The sequence below is a fragment of the Ceratotherium simum genome, chromosome 13 (genome assembly GCF_057802395.1).
Source record: "Ceratotherium simum simum isolate JZ-2026a chromosome 13, ASM5780239v1, whole genome shotgun sequence".
Lineage (NCBI taxonomy): Eukaryota > Metazoa > Chordata > Mammalia > Perissodactyla > Rhinocerotidae > Ceratotherium > Ceratotherium simum.
In genome coordinates this window covers 14,967,687-14,984,433 of record NC_141912.1, presented here as the reverse complement: position 1 = coordinate 14,984,433, position 16,747 = coordinate 14,967,687, and the positions used below count along the sequence as shown (strand labels likewise).

The 16,747-nt window shown below is 36.9% G+C and overlaps 1 protein-coding gene across 2 annotated transcripts in view; it reads left to right on the top strand.

Moving 5' to 3' along the window:
• The window catches only part of DTNBP1 (dystrobrevin binding protein 1), a 110,273-nt gene that overhangs the window by 31,159 nt on the left and 62,367 nt on the right, over positions 1-16,747 (top strand). For both annotated transcript variants that reach the window (XM_087438043.1, XM_087438042.1), the window contains exon 6: positions 4,132-4,264. In XM_087438043.1, the coding sequence (XP_087294169.1) occupies positions 4,132-4,264 (133 nt within the window). The remainder of the gene's footprint in view (positions 1-4,131; positions 4,265-16,747) is intronic.

Sequence of the window (16,747 nt, the reverse complement as noted above, 5' to 3'; positions counted from 1 at the left end):
GCACATCATATATATGCTTGTAGTTATTATTTAAAGAGATTTTTTAAGTTTTTTAATATAAAAAGGAAAGAAAATTTATTTTTGTCAATACAGTTCTTCTGTATTTAATTACTGATTTCAAGCCTGTTAAGAGTTAAAATGGGGGGAAGTTAATATGGAAAATTTCCATTGCTTCTACTGCTTTAACTCACCTATAATGGGGCCTGGTTTGACACACTAATAATGAAATACCGTTGTGTTGTTTAATATTTTTTAAGTTCTCTGCCCTTGTTTAATTTATTCTTTTACAAAATTTAGCCTGACCTCTTAATAGTTGAGTTAGAGGAACATGAGTCATAGATTTGCTTTCTTGGGTGTTATTTATGTTTCAGAGTGATAGACTCATTCTATCACCAGAAAGCGTTCTTAATTGAATTCTACAGACTAGGTTTTAGGGGATACAAAGACACAGAAATACAGTTATTACCCTTAAGACCCTTACTGATTGCTGAGAGAGATGAGAGTACACAAATAGTTGTGTAATGTTAGTCAGGATATAAGTCCTATGTCAGGTTCAAAGGCACAGGAGAGCACAGAAGAGGAAGAGAGCTCTGAGGGCTGGAGGGAGGGATAACACTGACCTGAGACTGAAAAGGGAGATTGGAGTTGGGCGGTGGAGGCAAGCAGAGACCTCTCAGGGACAAGCAGAGGCAAGGAGGCAGGACTCTTGGAGTAATGAGTGGTTCTGACGGAACATAGTAGTGAGATGGGGAAAGTAGGTTGTAGCCAGGGGGTAATGGGTCCCTGAATGCTAAGGTAAGCAGTTAGACTAGATTCTTAAAGTATTTGGGAGCCTTTGAAACTTTTCAAGGGAAGAACATCAATATGAATTTGGTGGTAGCAATAAAATGACCAGACTCTCCCAAGCATTTTAAAATCTAGATTGGCCATTCAGCACAAGAACATGATGCTGTTGGCCTATTCAAAAGGATGTGTGGTTTGTTTCTTTCTCGTTAGTAGTTCCATACTGGTACTAAACAATTCATATGTTTTCACCCAGTCTCCGTTTTATTAACAGAAGAGTGAGCTAGGGCGGCAAGTTCAATTTGTACCTAGAACAGAATTTTTCTCCGTAAGAAATTAATTGGCCTGCCTAGGGATCAACTTCATTCAAGTTCCTGGCCTCATTAGCTCTGCAGTCAACCAACAGAGCTAGACACTAAATGGAAATTGCCATCTGTCCAAATAAAAATAAAAAAGGTAAAAAGAACATATATGTTTTCAAGTATAGAGTAATTATTGACCCCTTTACATATTTTCTTTTTAGAAAAATTATTTGAAATTTAAACCCCCTCACTTATAAGGGGTCTTAAGTCTAAGAATGTAGCCTTGAGTATCATTTACAGGTATATATGTTTGCCAGAAAAAATGAAAATTTTATTCATATTTTGGTCTATTATATCCATAGCTGTTGTTTACAACATGATCATTACTGGTCTGCAGAATTATTGGTTTTAAATGATTTTTACAAAACTTATCTAGTCTTTATAAAATTGTTTCTCTGCATTTTTTATAGTCAACCATTAATTATTTACTTACTGCCAAGTGCTAAGTTGGCTACTTTACATACTTTGCTTCAGTGAACCCTTTCAAGATGTGTATTGTGAGCCCTCTTTTCACTGATGAAGTACCTCATCTCATCTCAGCTCAGCTCAGCTCTTCTCATCTCAGCTCAGCTCATCTCATCCGTGAGGGGCAGAGCTGGGTTTCCAAGCTTGTACTTCAAAGCCCTACTCTTAACCAGTCCCCTATATGCTAAGGATAACATACATGGGCCAGCCCCGTGGCTTAGCGGTTAAGTGCACGTGCTCCGCTGCTGGTGGCCCGGGTTTGGATCCCGGGCACGCACCGACGCACCACTTCTCTGGCCATGCTGAGGCCGCGTCCCACATACAGCAACTAGAAGGATGTGCAGCTATGACATACAACTATCTACTGGGGCTTTGGGGGAAAAATAAATAAATAAATAAAATTAAAAAAAAAAAAAGAAGATAACATACATGATACTGATGGAACCAAGTAGCTTAGAGTTAAATGGATTACATATTAAATTTAATTATTCTAGTTCTTATCACTAATCAAAGTGAAATAGCCTTTTAAATAATCGTGTTAGCTATGATCGTCTTTTAAGACCCTGTCAAACTAGTTGTAACAGAATGAGCTGAATATTGCTTCTTCAGGGCCAATAGTACTGGCTCCCAGCCTAAGTCTCCCAGTCATTTTTCCATTTGGTATAATAACAAAAAATACTCTAGCAACTAACATAATAACATCGTTTTGTCTGTTTTCCCCCACATAAACTTCTTATGTACCATTTATGACATTGTTAAAAATCTTAGATATAATTTTTCATTGATTAAAATTTAGATTTTACAGATTGTTTCATGTTAGGCTTTCCGTAATCACATATATTAACTGTTTTATGTGGCCCCTAAAGATAGATTCAAAACTGTTATGAGCTGTGTTATTACCAGCCTTTTCCAGACTTTCCAGTGGTTTACAATGATGTATCAATATGATAAAAGTCAGTACCTAAAACGTCTTTGAAGAGGAATGCTAAACCACTTGTCATCACATTTTTGTTTTTCAGTAAAATTTTATATTCCAAAAAAATCCGTGTCTTTAAGCCCTAGGCCCTACCAAATAGAAGAGAGAGTTTTTATAAGCATTGATACTTAGTAGAGTTAAAATTTAGGATATTAGAAAAACATGAATGCTTCTGGATTTAATAGATCTTTCTATGAAACAAAAATTAATTAAAAACAGGCCAAAATTTGCGTCTTAATAAACCTAAAATTGCAAGTTGAAATTTAAGGGGTTTGTTCCTAACCTAGGTGGCTCCAAAAGCTAATTTAGAAAGTCGTATGAAAATCCAGTGGATAAATTGAGGAATTAGACACATCGTAATTGTATTGTAGCTGTTTAATGGAAACCAAGCTACACAGTCCACCTGCTCCTTCTCTGCTGCCCCTTCCCCACTGGATGGCTGTGACTTCCGTACTTGAGAGCCAGATCTCTGGCTGAGCCTCTCCCTCATTGTTTTAGATGCCACTCCTTGACTTCCAACAGCACCTCATGCCTGGCTCTGTTAGGCTGTGTTGTCATTGAAATATACCTACCCTCTACTTTAAGCTCTTTGAGCACGAGGACTGTCTTTCTCATCTTCGCATTCCAGTGTCTGGCGCATGTGGTGAATGTTCAGTAGATGGCCACAATGCTGTTTGAGTTCTATAATCTTTGACTTCTAAAACTTTTCTCTTGTCTGAGAAAACAACCTAGGCTCGCACCTATAATTGTGAAGTCTTGGTTTACTTAGTACCTTCTCAGTTGGAAATCATTGTCGTGTAAGAGAGACTCAGTTTTGATTCCTCACTACCCTTGTCTAGCTAGGTGACCTTGGGCAAGACACTGGATTAATTTCTGCAGGCTTTGGTCTTGAACCTTAAATGAAGGATTTGACTAGATGATCTCCATGTTCAATAAAGCTGCAAAACTCTGTGGCCTACAGGCAAAGTGGAGTAGTGCAAGACTAGCAGACTGGTGAGCAGAGCTGAGTCTCTGCCCTCCAGCCACTGACTGGCCTGGTGACCTGTGCTTACCACTATTTGTACATCTCTATAGTGCCTTGAAGATTTATGTATATGATGTGCTGAGGCAAAACAAATGCTAAAGTAATGTGAAATCTCAAATATTAAATTATGTTCAGTATAATTCGTGTTAATTATATTTTGCTGCGTTATTATTTGAAAAATGACTATTCATGTGTGGTATATGTGATCGTTAGGATATCATGTTAGATTAGTCAGAATACTCTGTCTCCTCATCATCTGGTTAATAAAGTATTTTGGAAAGTTATATCTTGAAAATGTTTGAAATATAGAAATATACTCAAAAAAGGTAATTTGAAGTATATTTTAATGTTAGTCAGTGTATTTTATTTTGCTTCAAGAAAGTTTAATAAAGAATATTGAATAACTGCAAAACAACCTCAACAGTTTAGACTTTAACGTTTTGGACACTTTTTCTTTTCTCCATGATCAAGGATTCTGATTTTTGACATTTGTTTGTTCTTTTGACCTTATATACTTTCAGCTCATTTAGAGGCTAGTTTTGAGGAGGTAGAAAACCATCTGCTGAATCTGGAGGATTTATGTGGACAGTGTGAATTAGAAAGATACAAACATACGCAGTCCCAACAACTGGAAAATTACAAGAAAAATAAGAGGTGAGTTTGAAAAATTGGCCACAATATTCATTTTAAATCTCAAAGTTTTCCACAGTACTTTACATGCTATTCTTTATAAGTTTGGACTGATAAAAAGACAAATGTTTCAACACGTAAATCTCATTAATAAGCTTTCCAAAACATGATTTTTTTTTTGGTACCACTATCTGTTGCCGTTTTATGGAGATGAGTTCTGAAAACGTAAAGGATAGGATGAAAGGTGGGGGGGAGCAGAGCATCGGGCAAAGCTTTCCAAGAAAGTAGGAGACCTGACTTCATTTTCTCCAAGTGGCAAATGCCTGAGCTACTTTTTCCTTTTCTTTCTTTTCTCCTTTGTTACCAGAGCAGGAGGAAAAGGAACCTGAGCCCTGGCTGTGGAAAGGGGTTTGATGGGTTTGAATCTCAACTTGGTCACATACTGGCTGTGAGACCTTAGGCAAATTATTTAATCTCTGTTAGTCTCAATGTCTCCAGCTTATAGTGAGGGTACTAATGTACCTACCTCAAAGAGTTGTTGTGAGGATTAAATGAGATAATCGTTACCAAATGCAATAAGTGCTCTCTAAGTATTAGTTATAATAATGATTGTCATCATTAGGCTAACCTGAACTGGAAATGAAAGAGAAGTCTAAGGGTAGCAGCTTGCTCAACTAGCTATGGCACCCCAACTTGTACAGTGACATCTTGAGCAGAATTGGGAGGTGCAGGATGGGTCCCTCTGAAGTCCGTGGTGGGGAGGTCCATGGTAGCTCGTGAGAGTGCCTGATACTGACTGTTGTCTGTGCTGCACAGAGCAGGAAGTGAAGGGGGCTTGATGGATGCAAGAAAACAGAAGTCAGGGAATTGGAGTCTGGCTGAGGCTGAAGAGCAATTTTGGTGAGAGAGAGAGAGGATAGGTTGGGCAGAATATACTGTCAATTTAAAGATCATTGATGAACTGAGTAGTACTGGGTCTAGGGTGTGGCAGTAGGAGTGGATTGCTGTCATGGACAGGAAGTGGTGGTCACTGGCAAACAGGAGGTAAAAAAGTGAAGCTAATGTGTAGGTATTGTGGATTATCACACTGGTGTTAAAGTTTTCTAAAATAATGCCAAGGGAGGCTAGAGATGAAAACTCAGTATTCTGACATTCTGAATCAGGTCCATCTGTCCCTAGAGATGGGTCTTAAATGTTAATCAGCCATAAGAATCACCTGGGGAGAGTGTTTAAAATGCAGACCCCTGGACTCCATCATTGGAGTCCAATTCCAAAGTTAATTCCAAGTGTATTGCTTTAGACAAGCATTCCAGGGGATTCTGATAAGGGCGGTTCAGGGACCACATTTTGAGAGATGGATGGGGGTGAGGATTGGGTCATGTACAGGCTCTAAATGGAAGAGCTTCAAAAGAGCTCCCAGGGGGCCGTGGATAAAATTGTATACAAAAGTTTGTAAGTTTATGCATTTTTCTGGAGGTGCTTTCTATAAATTTCCTTTGACCATAAGATTACAGGAGGGTATCTTGGCAGCATTAAGAATGGCATCCTTGTCAGGAAAGACTTTTTTTTTTTTTTTTTAAGTGATGTTTTAATAGTTTTTAACATTGTGAAATTTTGGGTTGTACATTTTTGTTTGTCCATCACCATATATATGACTCCCTTCACCCCTTGTGCCCACCCCCCCACCCCCCCACCCCCCTTGCACCTGGTAACCACAATACAGTTTTCTCTGTCCATGTGTTGGTTTATATTCCACATATGAGTGAGATCATACAGTGTTTGTCTTTCTCTTTCTGGCTTATTTCACTTAACATAATACACTCCAGGCCCATGTATGTTGTTGCAAATGGGACGATTTTGTCTTTTTTTTATGGCTGAGTAATATTCCATTGTATATATATACCACATTTTCTCAATCCAGTCATCAGTTGAGGGACACTTAGGTTGCTTCCACTTCTTGGCTATGGTGAATAATGCTGCAATGAACATAGGGGTGCATAAGCCTCTTTGGATTGTTGATTTCAGGTTTGTTGGATAGATTCCCAGTAGTGGGATGGCTGGGCCATAGGGCATCTCTATTTCTAATTCTTTGAGGAATCTCCATACCGTTTCAGGAAAGACTTTTGAATGAGTGGGTAAGTATCAGCAGCCAGGGGATTCCAGACTGATATGTGGGGCATGGGAGATAAAGAACTTTCTCTCAAGAAGAAGGTTGCAGAGTTAGAGATGGTTAGGCTGGTCTGGCAAACATTCTGTTATGAAGATGTTAATTGTGTAACAGTTTATTTATAATACAATAAGAATTTCAAAGAACGTTGTAGGAAGGCTTAGAATTTTGAAAGGAAATTTTTGCAGGAAGTTGGACAGCTTGCATACAGGTCATCTGACCCTAGCAGTTACATGGTTTCCTCATCTGTAAGATGGGGATAATAATAGGACCTTATACTGTTGTTTTAAGGATTCAATTAGTAAAATACTTAGAATAGTGCTCAGCACATGGTGAGTGCTATGTCAGGTAGCCAGCACTGGCGGACTTGTATTATTACTTGTACAACTCTTAATAGGTGAGTATTCCATATTTTTAATATCAGTTATGTTTTTTAGCTAGTTGAACACAAAAATTATATGAATATTGTAGTTTTTCTATCCATATATGTTGAAGTTTGATTATTTGAAACATACCTGATAACTAAATTTCAGGTTTTCATAAGTTAAGATGATTAGATAGAAAAGAAAGTAATAAAATTTGGAACTATGAAATTTTATTTGTCATTCTTTTCTTCACTCTCACCCAATGACTTAGGTATAGTTTAATGCGTTGTAATTTACATGTTATAAAATGAAAATTAATTTCATGTTTGGAAAACAGCATCACCTGTAATTTAAGTAAAAGCCCAAATGTACTGAACAAGTCTTAATATTTTCACATAATTGAAATGACAAGAGTATTTGTCTTTTTAGAGGTAGACTTGTGTAGTAGAGAGAGCACTGTCCTTAAAGTCAAAAGACCCAAGTCCTGGCTTCATTGGTTACTAACCCTGTGCTCTTGGTTAAGCCATTCAGTTTCCTTTATACCTTATCCTTTTGTAAAGCTTTGCTTAGTCTAGAACCTTCTTGACTAGCCTTGAAAGACTTCTAAAAAAATTGCTTCATTTTAATAAACTTAGATGTGGTAAACAGATTTGTTGATAAGTGCTTGTTACTCTGAAATATGTAAGAAAAAATAGTGTGCCAGTTTAGGACAACCAGTTTATAATCAGTGGCTTGAAATCTGTAAGTAAAATAACGGTAAATATATCATACTCTAATAGACCAAATTTTTAAAAATTATAAAATGTACTTTCTTTCTTTTTTAAATTGATGTTTCTTTTTTTTTTGTTTAATTTTTATTTTATTTATTTTTCCCCCAAAGCCCCAGTAGATAGTTGTATGTCATAGCTGCACATTCTTCTAGTTGCTGTATGTGGGACGCAGCCTCAGCATGGCCAGAGAAGCTGTGCGTCAGTGCGCGCCCGGGATCCGAACCCGGGCCGCCAGCAGCGGAGCGCACGCACTTAACCACTAAGCCACAGGGCCGGCCCTAAAATGTACTTTCTATTTCTCAAGGTTAGCATGAGATTAATGTAAATGTCATAACAGTTTTTAAAACTAAGTTTTGGTGGGAAATTTCAAAGGTGAGGAATTTGAATTAACCTGTACTTTGATTGACTTTCTAAAACTTTGAAAGAAAAAATTATTTATATGTAGATATTTATTTGTTAATACTTCCTCCTAGCATCTTTATGAAATAAATATTTATCAATAAATGCCAAAGTATTTTGCATCTAATTGTCTAGTAAGATATTAGATTTGCGATATAAATTGAAGTCATATTTTTATCTTGAAATGATTACTACTGATTTAATTCAAAATTATTAACAGAAATACAATTTATTTTGGTTATTGTGAAAACGTCCTTGAGGATATAAACTTGAATTTCTTCTCTGCCACTTGCTACCTGTAAGACCTTTTACAGATGACCTGTCTTTGGCTTTCTTATCTGTAAAATAGAGATAATGATACTGTCTTGCAGGGGTATGGAAGAAAAGAATTTTTTTTTAAAGGGTCAAATAAAAGCAGGCCCATTTAGCTCACAGAATCACTGGTAATTCTCCATTCTAGTTAACTTGCCTTTCTGAATACAAATAGTGGAAATACTGACTATGAAACATTGCTTAATACTGTTTATAAACTGTAATCTTTTTGAAACTGTTAATATATTTTATTCACCATATAAAAGGATGAAGTATATTTTTCAAAGAAGCCTGTTGGAAGCAATTTATTTAGTCAAGCTACACACACACATATGTATGTATACATATATATGGCTGATTAATAATTGCTTGTAGTATAAATAATTCGTTTGAGTTGACAACACTGAGAAAGTAGAGCAGTTTTATTCAGTCATATGTAGTTTGATCAAAAACTATGTTTTAAATAATAAATCATGTAGAATATTTACTATCCAGAGATGTTTTATTTACACTTTAAGCTCTTTCTTGGTTTCTTCTATTCCATCTTGAGGTGTCAAAACTGGCAACATGATGAAGGCTAGTGTAATAAAACCAAAATAGTTTTGATTGACACAGAGCTTCTGTTTAACACAATGGATTGAGCACAATCACTTATCTTCACTGAAACTCTACTAAAATGATAATAAAGAACTTTTTTGAACTTATAATTCAAAAGAACAAAATGACTGGAAGAGGAAATGTTATCAGCATTTTAGAAGACAGAAGGTGGATGATGAGTGGTAGCTGACTTAGCAGAGTAGAGAAGGCTGACGCCTAAGCTGAGACTCAAGAGCCTATAGAGGGGAACTCAGACATGAAGCATGCTGTGTGTCCCCCAAAATTCTGGAAAGACTCAGGAATTGAAGGTACCAGGAACCTTAAAAGGTAAGGTGTGTTGCAAGTACATAGGAATAAAATAAAATATTCGAAATAAAATATACGATAGCAGAAGTAGAAAACTTCAGCTGAAGCATTGGAAGATAATGTTAAGCTTCTATATAAGAGAACAAAAAGACTGAGAAAAGCTAAGAATGTTAAGAAAATTAGAGAATTAATTCATAAATCCCATGTCTGACTACTAGGAGATTCAGGAAGGAGAGAGAAAAAGAAGAGACAAATTTATTAAATAAAATTGTTCAAGACTGAAGAATATGAATGAGTTTGAAAGGGCCCACCAAGTAGTTGGCAAAATGAGTGGAGAAAGATCCATTGTCAATACATATTTTTGTAAATTTCACTACACTAGGAATAAAGATCATAAAAGCATTCAGAAAGATTTTATAGTACAGATTAGAAATGGAAAGGAATTTCAACTTTTCAGCAGCAACACTGGAAGTAGAAAATGATTTTTACTGTATATTTACTTAGCAAAATTTTCATCATGTGAGGAAATAGTCATTTCCAGGCATACAAGGGCTCAAATTTAGCTCTCGGGCACACTTAATCAGGAAACTGCTGGAGGATGTGCTCTACAAACAAGGGAGTAACCCACTAAGAAGGAAGATCTGACACAGAAGAGAGGTGAAGTACTCTAGGAGGATCCATCCAATTCAGAGAGAAACAAAGGGAATTCCCAAGATGATGGTGAAGAGAAGTTTCAGCAGGCCTGGAGAGCAATCCAGACTGAAGCAGGAAACCTGTTGGAGGATTCCAAGAGCAGTGTTTTTAAGGGGAAAAAAATGAAGCTAATCGGTTGTCTGATATGCTTGACCATATTAAGAGGAGTTTTATAAGCTCTGATGGAGAGTTTGATGATGAATTAGTGATAAGTATGTTTTTAAATACTAAGCCAACAAGGCAACTATTAACACTAAGGGAAAACACAGTTTTACAAGAAAAGAAGTAATACAGTACATGGCTCAGTTATAAGCAATGTTTATGTAACTTTGTAATAATTAAACATAGAGTATGGGTTTAAGCCAGAATTGTGACATAACTTATTGGGAAGATGGGGGAGAGGAAACCTGTTTGTATTGAGGAGTAGGAAGAGTTTAAGAAAGATAATTCTCATTTTCCACAGCAGGAAATCAGTAAGATTTAAAATAGAAAAAAATGAATAAGTATTAGTATTGGCATATTTAGAAATAATGGAGGTAAATACCAGAAGAAATAACTGAAAGAATTGAATGTGGCTGCTTATGAAAAGCAAAACAGAAAGGTAGAGAGAGCTGGGGCAAGGAACTAATCTTCTTCCTCATAAACAAACTCTTGTGGGTATTATTTGACTTAAGAAATGTACATGTACTATTTTGATAAACATAAAAATTGAATTCAGAAATTTTTTATGAGCTGCAACATTCCCTGAAGTGTTTTACATGGATTACTAGACTGAGAAGATAGCCACTGATAAAACATTCCCTGATCAGTTAAGTTCCAGAAACACTTTATCCTGTATTTGCTTCATGGAGCTTTGTGTAGTATATGTCAGTGTACTAAGGGTTCTGCGAATTCCTGTAGTAAAGAAATTTGTTTGACTCAGCATTTCACAACTTACAGAACCAATCTGCATGTACTACATATTAAGTTCTGTGACTTGGTATTCTTTATAACACCATTTGAGAAATTTTCAAATACTGTTACCAAAAATTAAACTTTTTATTATCTGATCCACAAGGGAAGAGTTTAAATAAACCTTCTTTTTTAACAAGATGCCCTACAAATTAAACTAATGATTTTTCTTTTCTTGCTCTGAAGAAGAAAATAATGTGTGATACAAAAGGTTGGGTATATCATGTGTGTGTGTGTGTGTGCACGCTCTGTAGTGTAGAGGAGGAAAACAAATCCTCTATCCTCTAGGTCCCTCTGGCTGGTCTATGATTTAAATCGACGTGAGACAGAGTAACAGGAGAAAATCAAAGCTTTGTAAAATGTATCCATGAGAGAAACCTCAGAAAATGGAGCAACTTACCAGATGGCCAAGGCTGCCACCTTAAATACCATCTTCAGCTAAAGACAAAGGAGGATGTTGAGGGTAGTAGTTTGGGGCTTCAAAGGGAGGAAGGCAATTCACATGGAAATGGAAAAGCAAATATTTGCTAGACAGAACTTTGATAAGAATGGGCTTAGCAAGGATCCTGCCAGTCTACCCATACCCAGAGTTATCTATGGTGATGGCCTGTCCTTTATTTAAGATAAAGGGACGGGCCTTTTATCTTAAGTTCTTTAGGCTGTTAGGGGGAAGTCCAAGTTTCTTTCTTTTGTTCTTAAAAATAATCAAGCCAAAAAGACACATTTGGGGTGGCCAGTTCTGATCTCGCACAGTAACTTTCTGCAAAATCTGGGGCAGACAACTGGATGGGGATGGAGAGAGGTGGGGAACGGTTTCTCACCTCCAGTGCTAATGGTCTCTACAATAAGCTCCCATCGTAACCTGTGGAGTGGGCAGGACAGCAGTTATTGGAGTTGAGGAGGAGACTGAGTTACATGAAATTATCAGGCTACTTAGGGGCCAACAGCAGAGCCAGAGTCTGCAGACACCCCAAACTTGTCTTCTTTTTTGACTTTTGAGTTGGAACAAACTGAATCAGTCCCACATATTGATACCAGTGCATCTGTAGTTGAGAATGCAGATAATGATATTTTGTCATACATTTGATGGGCATTCCCAGCACAAAGAATAGATTCTTGCCCCTACAAAAGGAGGGGTCTGACCCATTCCTGATAGTAATTGTGGCTTATTGTGACATTATTCTCGGAGTGCAGAGGGAAACATCTAGCTTGAGAACATTCCCCGGGAAGATTTTGATAGCTCTTATCTACCCTTGATAAAGATTTGAATAGATGTTTCTGCATTGAAGGACATCCTTCTTCAGCTGGTTATCTAATGAAAGTGACTTATAGGGAACTTATAGTTGTAGGGGGAAAATACCTATAAATAGCTTTTCTAGTATTTCTTCTGCATATAAAGTGATATTACTATTACTGATAGCTTTTATGGACAGGAATAGACACTGCCTTGATAAATAGTAAAACATTGTATAGTGGATAGAATACAGCTGTAGACAGAAGTAGTGATACCAGTGGCTAAGTTGTCAGATAATTCAGAAGATGAGTTACAAGTCTCACAAGTCTAACTCATGTATCCCTTTCATAGGTTTTCATAACCAGTGGGAAATGTATTTTTCCTCAGGTAAGAAGAGTTAATATTTAGTATATGAGCCAAAATAAGGAACCTAAAACCATTCACGTGGATTTGTCTAGGTAGCAGTTAGAAAAACGGACTTGCTATTTGGGAGTCAGCTTACATTTTTAGTCGCAGGGTGTGGGAGGATGATAAATGTATAATAAAAAAAAAAAAAGGATAATTTCAGATAATTATATTGGCTTTGAAGAAAATAAATCCAGATAATGTTATAGTGGTAAGGTGGGGAGGGCAGTGTTGGCTAGGGGGCACAGGGAAGGCCCTTCTGAGAAGATACATGAGAACTAAGACCCGGATAAGAAGACAGCCATGTAAAGCTCTAGGATTATACACTTGGAGGCAGAAGGAACAATAGGTACAAAGACCCTGAATCATGAACAGTAGATAAGTTGGGTAGGTTGAAGAAGTAGAGCTAAAAAGAAATGTAGAATCTCAACCTTCTAAGTTTTTAATCTTTCTAGTCCTGCCGTAATATTCCTTGGAATGCTTATTGAAATTCTCTCACGATAATTAGTTATATTATACTTAAAATCAGACATAAGTGTGTAAGTTAATTAAAATATTTCTTATTTCCAAACTTCTGGATCCTTTGTTTTCCCCTTCAGTATGCAGCATACCATCAGAATTTCTCTGAAAATAGCTACATCTTGAAGAACAGTGTGATTTTAGTAATTCTACTTAATTATAAATGACTCATAATTTTAACACAGTCTTCTGTTGAACTTGACATTGTCTTAGGGGCATACCAAACTCTAGAAACGTTTTCACTGATTCATTTAGACTTTGAAACATAATTGTTCTCTCTTAGAAACTCTCTCTTGTAAGTGGGGGGTCACTGCTTCTGTGGATGAGATTTAGTGCTCATGCATATTTTGAGAAAGTCATTATTCCTTTTGCTGTATGTATTACAGCTAATTCTAGGGAACTATACTCTTCTTTTTGTTTGTGTTTGTGTTTTATTTTTTAGTAATATGGACTATAGATTAAGTTTAGAAAATCTTTAAGGCAAAGCATAACAGATTTATTTGAGACGTTATGGCATATCTTGAGTAGTATTTGACCAGTTGATGTTCTAGAGATTAACCTGCCAAACTCCTGAACTTTAAGAAATGACTGTCCGAACTAACCTAGGCAGGTAGTGGACCATAGGTCTGACGTGTACTTTCATTTCAGAAAGTTGGGGATGGTGATGGTGGGGAGGCTTGGCAGAAGGTGGCACACAGGCCTGGCTTTACTGAGAATAGAACAGAAGAAATCAGTGGCATTCTCCAGGGTAAAGATGGTTCTGGAACCAAAAGAGGTGGTCCAAAGCAGCTCATCCAAAATAGATAAGCAGAAAGGCAGTAACTAGCTCCTGAGGTTCTGCAGTGGAGATCTGTTTAGATGCTGAATGGAAAGTGGATCAGGAAAACTTTCCCTCAGGCAATGCTTTCAGAAAAAGGGGAGTGGACTTCTCTGTCTGCCCAAGATGGAGCAACAGGGACCAGATTTACTCTCCCACCTGATAAATCCAAAAACTAGACAAAATATATAAGGCTTTTTAAGACACTGGACATAGGGCAAAGAGGAGAAGTGATCCTTGATAGACAGGAAACAAGTGAGGTGAGCCCTGTGATTGCCTCAGCATTTTGCCTTGAGGAAGTTCCAGGCTATGGTGTAGGGAGGAGAAACCCAGAAGAGCCTGGTAGACTCTCTGAGTTGAAGAGACAGAGGTGAGAGTCTGGGAAGACCAAGGCAGCTGGGCTTTACAGGGCACGGTGCCAGAGAGGAGAGAGCTGCAAAGAGAAAATGCCAGAAGTCTGCAAAAGGTTCCCCTTGAACGTTCAGCAGTGTACCGATAATACATGTGGGAAAACTACCTGAGGCAAGAGGGAAAAGAACATCCAAAAGGATTCATTAACAGTGCCTGGAGCCTACACAGTGCCTGTTCCCAACAGCCAGACTGGAAAACCTTATAAGTCAAGAGGCATTGGGAGGAGCACTCAGGAACGTCGTCCCTCAGTAAGGAGTATAATCAGCCCTTAACTGAGCCCTGCTCCAGACCTGCTTAACAAATCATAAAAGCAAGCATCAAAATGATCAAATTGTTTCCAAGTAAATTAACTATATCCCAAAACAAAACTCAAGTATATTTGTAGTAGGGCTGGCCCGGTGGCATAGTGGTTAAATTTGGCGCACTCTGCTTTGGTGGCCCAGGTTTTTGGGTTCGAATCCTGGGCATGGACTTACACCACTTGTCAGCCATGCTGAGGTGGCGACCCGCATACAAAATAGAGGAAGATTGGCATAGATGTTAGCTCAGGGCCACTCTTCCTCAAGCAAAAGAAAAAAAGATAACCAGTTAATCAAAACCAATTAAGAACTGACACAGATGTTAGAATTAGTAGACAGGGACATTAAAACCAGTTATTGTAAGTGTTCTGTAAGTTCAAAAATTTAAGTAGAGACATGGAAGATACAAAAAAGGCCCAAACTTGTGTGTGTCTCCTTCATTTTCTTCTTCCCTCTCTATTAGATCCTAGGTTTTAGACAGTCCCCAGGTAGTAAATTGATAGTTAAATGTTAGTAAATTATTATATTTATATAATATAGTAATATAGTAATCACAACTTGCTAGGCCAATGACCTCTAGATAAGAGACTATGAATTTGTTGGTTTCATGAATGTGTAATCACATCTTACATTTTATTTCAAAATGAAATGTTAGCTTATGAGTTGGCCAGGAATTGAACTTAACAAAATTCTTGTTCTAAAGTGTCAGTTAGAGAATAAATCTTGACAGTTTCAGACTTTATATGCAGTCATGAGAACAGAGGTAGCTAGAATATTTAACAGGTTATTAGATCCTTGGGTTGACAGCAAATATAGTTGAGGACTGATATTTAAATTCTTCAAGCTTTATTTTGAACCATGAGTATCTGTTTGCCATCAGTATTAAAAGCTCATGTCCTGACTTAATTCTTTAAAAATAGTAAATGTTTCTCAATTGATTTATAGAACTCTTTTCCTGAACTTTTTCTCCCAGTTGTGTAAATGCTGTTCTGTATATTGGGGTTCATAAAGGTTTTTGTTTTTAACAAAGACAATAAAAACCAAAAGTATATATTTGCAATTGAGAGTAGTCAAGACTAGAGATATAGCAACCTTGAGAAAGGTTTATTGAAATTCAGCAAAACTAATTTTGATTATCCTGGGTTTTTAAAAAAGGTAATCCTTTTTCTGCAGATAGATTGGTTGTAGCTTGTGCATTATAATTTATAGAGTCTGTAATAATTTCCAGTATTTTAGAATCAGTTTATTAAATTTGGAATAATATTTCACATCTTACGTGACCCAGTACCATTATGGAATTTGTTTTCTCTTACTGCTTTTTTTGGAGATGCTTTCAAAAATAGGAAATCTATCAGTTATTTTTGTTTTCGGGTGAGCATGGCTTAAACTGTGGTACAAACTTTTGCTTTTCTCACTTTTCTGGGGTTCTTGAAAGCTTTTAGAGATGGGACAGTCAGAGGCGTACTTAGCAGTGTGCCCTACCTGCTCTGACATCAGTGGCAGGGAAAAATTATGGCAAAGGCAGCAGCAGGAGAAGGGAGTGCTCCTTCTCTCTGCTGCAGCCCTTCCTCTTGCCCTCTCAGGCTGTGCTCTAGCGTGGTTATGTTGGCCCAGTTTTTCTGTGGCTAATAAACAGATCTCTTTTCTTGCTTGCCTTCTACCATTTCTAGTCTTTAGTTCTGGCTCAGAAAGTTGACACTGTAACTGTTTCAAAGGGCATGCACTCGTTTGCTACTGGAGAGGTTTGGCACTGGATTTCAAAGAGTGACATTTTCGCCCAAAGTGAGCAACATTTTCCTTTCTCTCTGAAAGTTTCATGTCATGTCTTGCTTATGACCAATTTTTATTCTTATACTGATATCAAAGAAGTGCATTATTGTCATATAAAATAACACATTACTTCTTTGAGGAAGAGAAAATAGAAGTTGCCACATAGCACTCAAGGATTAATTCAGTTAGATTTGAGAATTTATCAGTTGATATCAATATTCTGGGCTTTTACATGGAATTTAAAAAGTTGGAAAGTATCCTTTAAAATTCTAAAGTAAACATTGGACTATTTTGATGAAAGTAAAACACTATTTTACCTCCTAAGTGAACTTTTAAAAAGATTTATTAATTAAAATGAATGGATAAGACGCATGGCACACTAAAGTTACAATATTGCTAATAGAGAAAGAAAGATTATATAGAGGTTGCATAATACTAAGACACTGATAAAGACTGAATCCATGATGTACTTTAAATGTTTAATCTATGTTT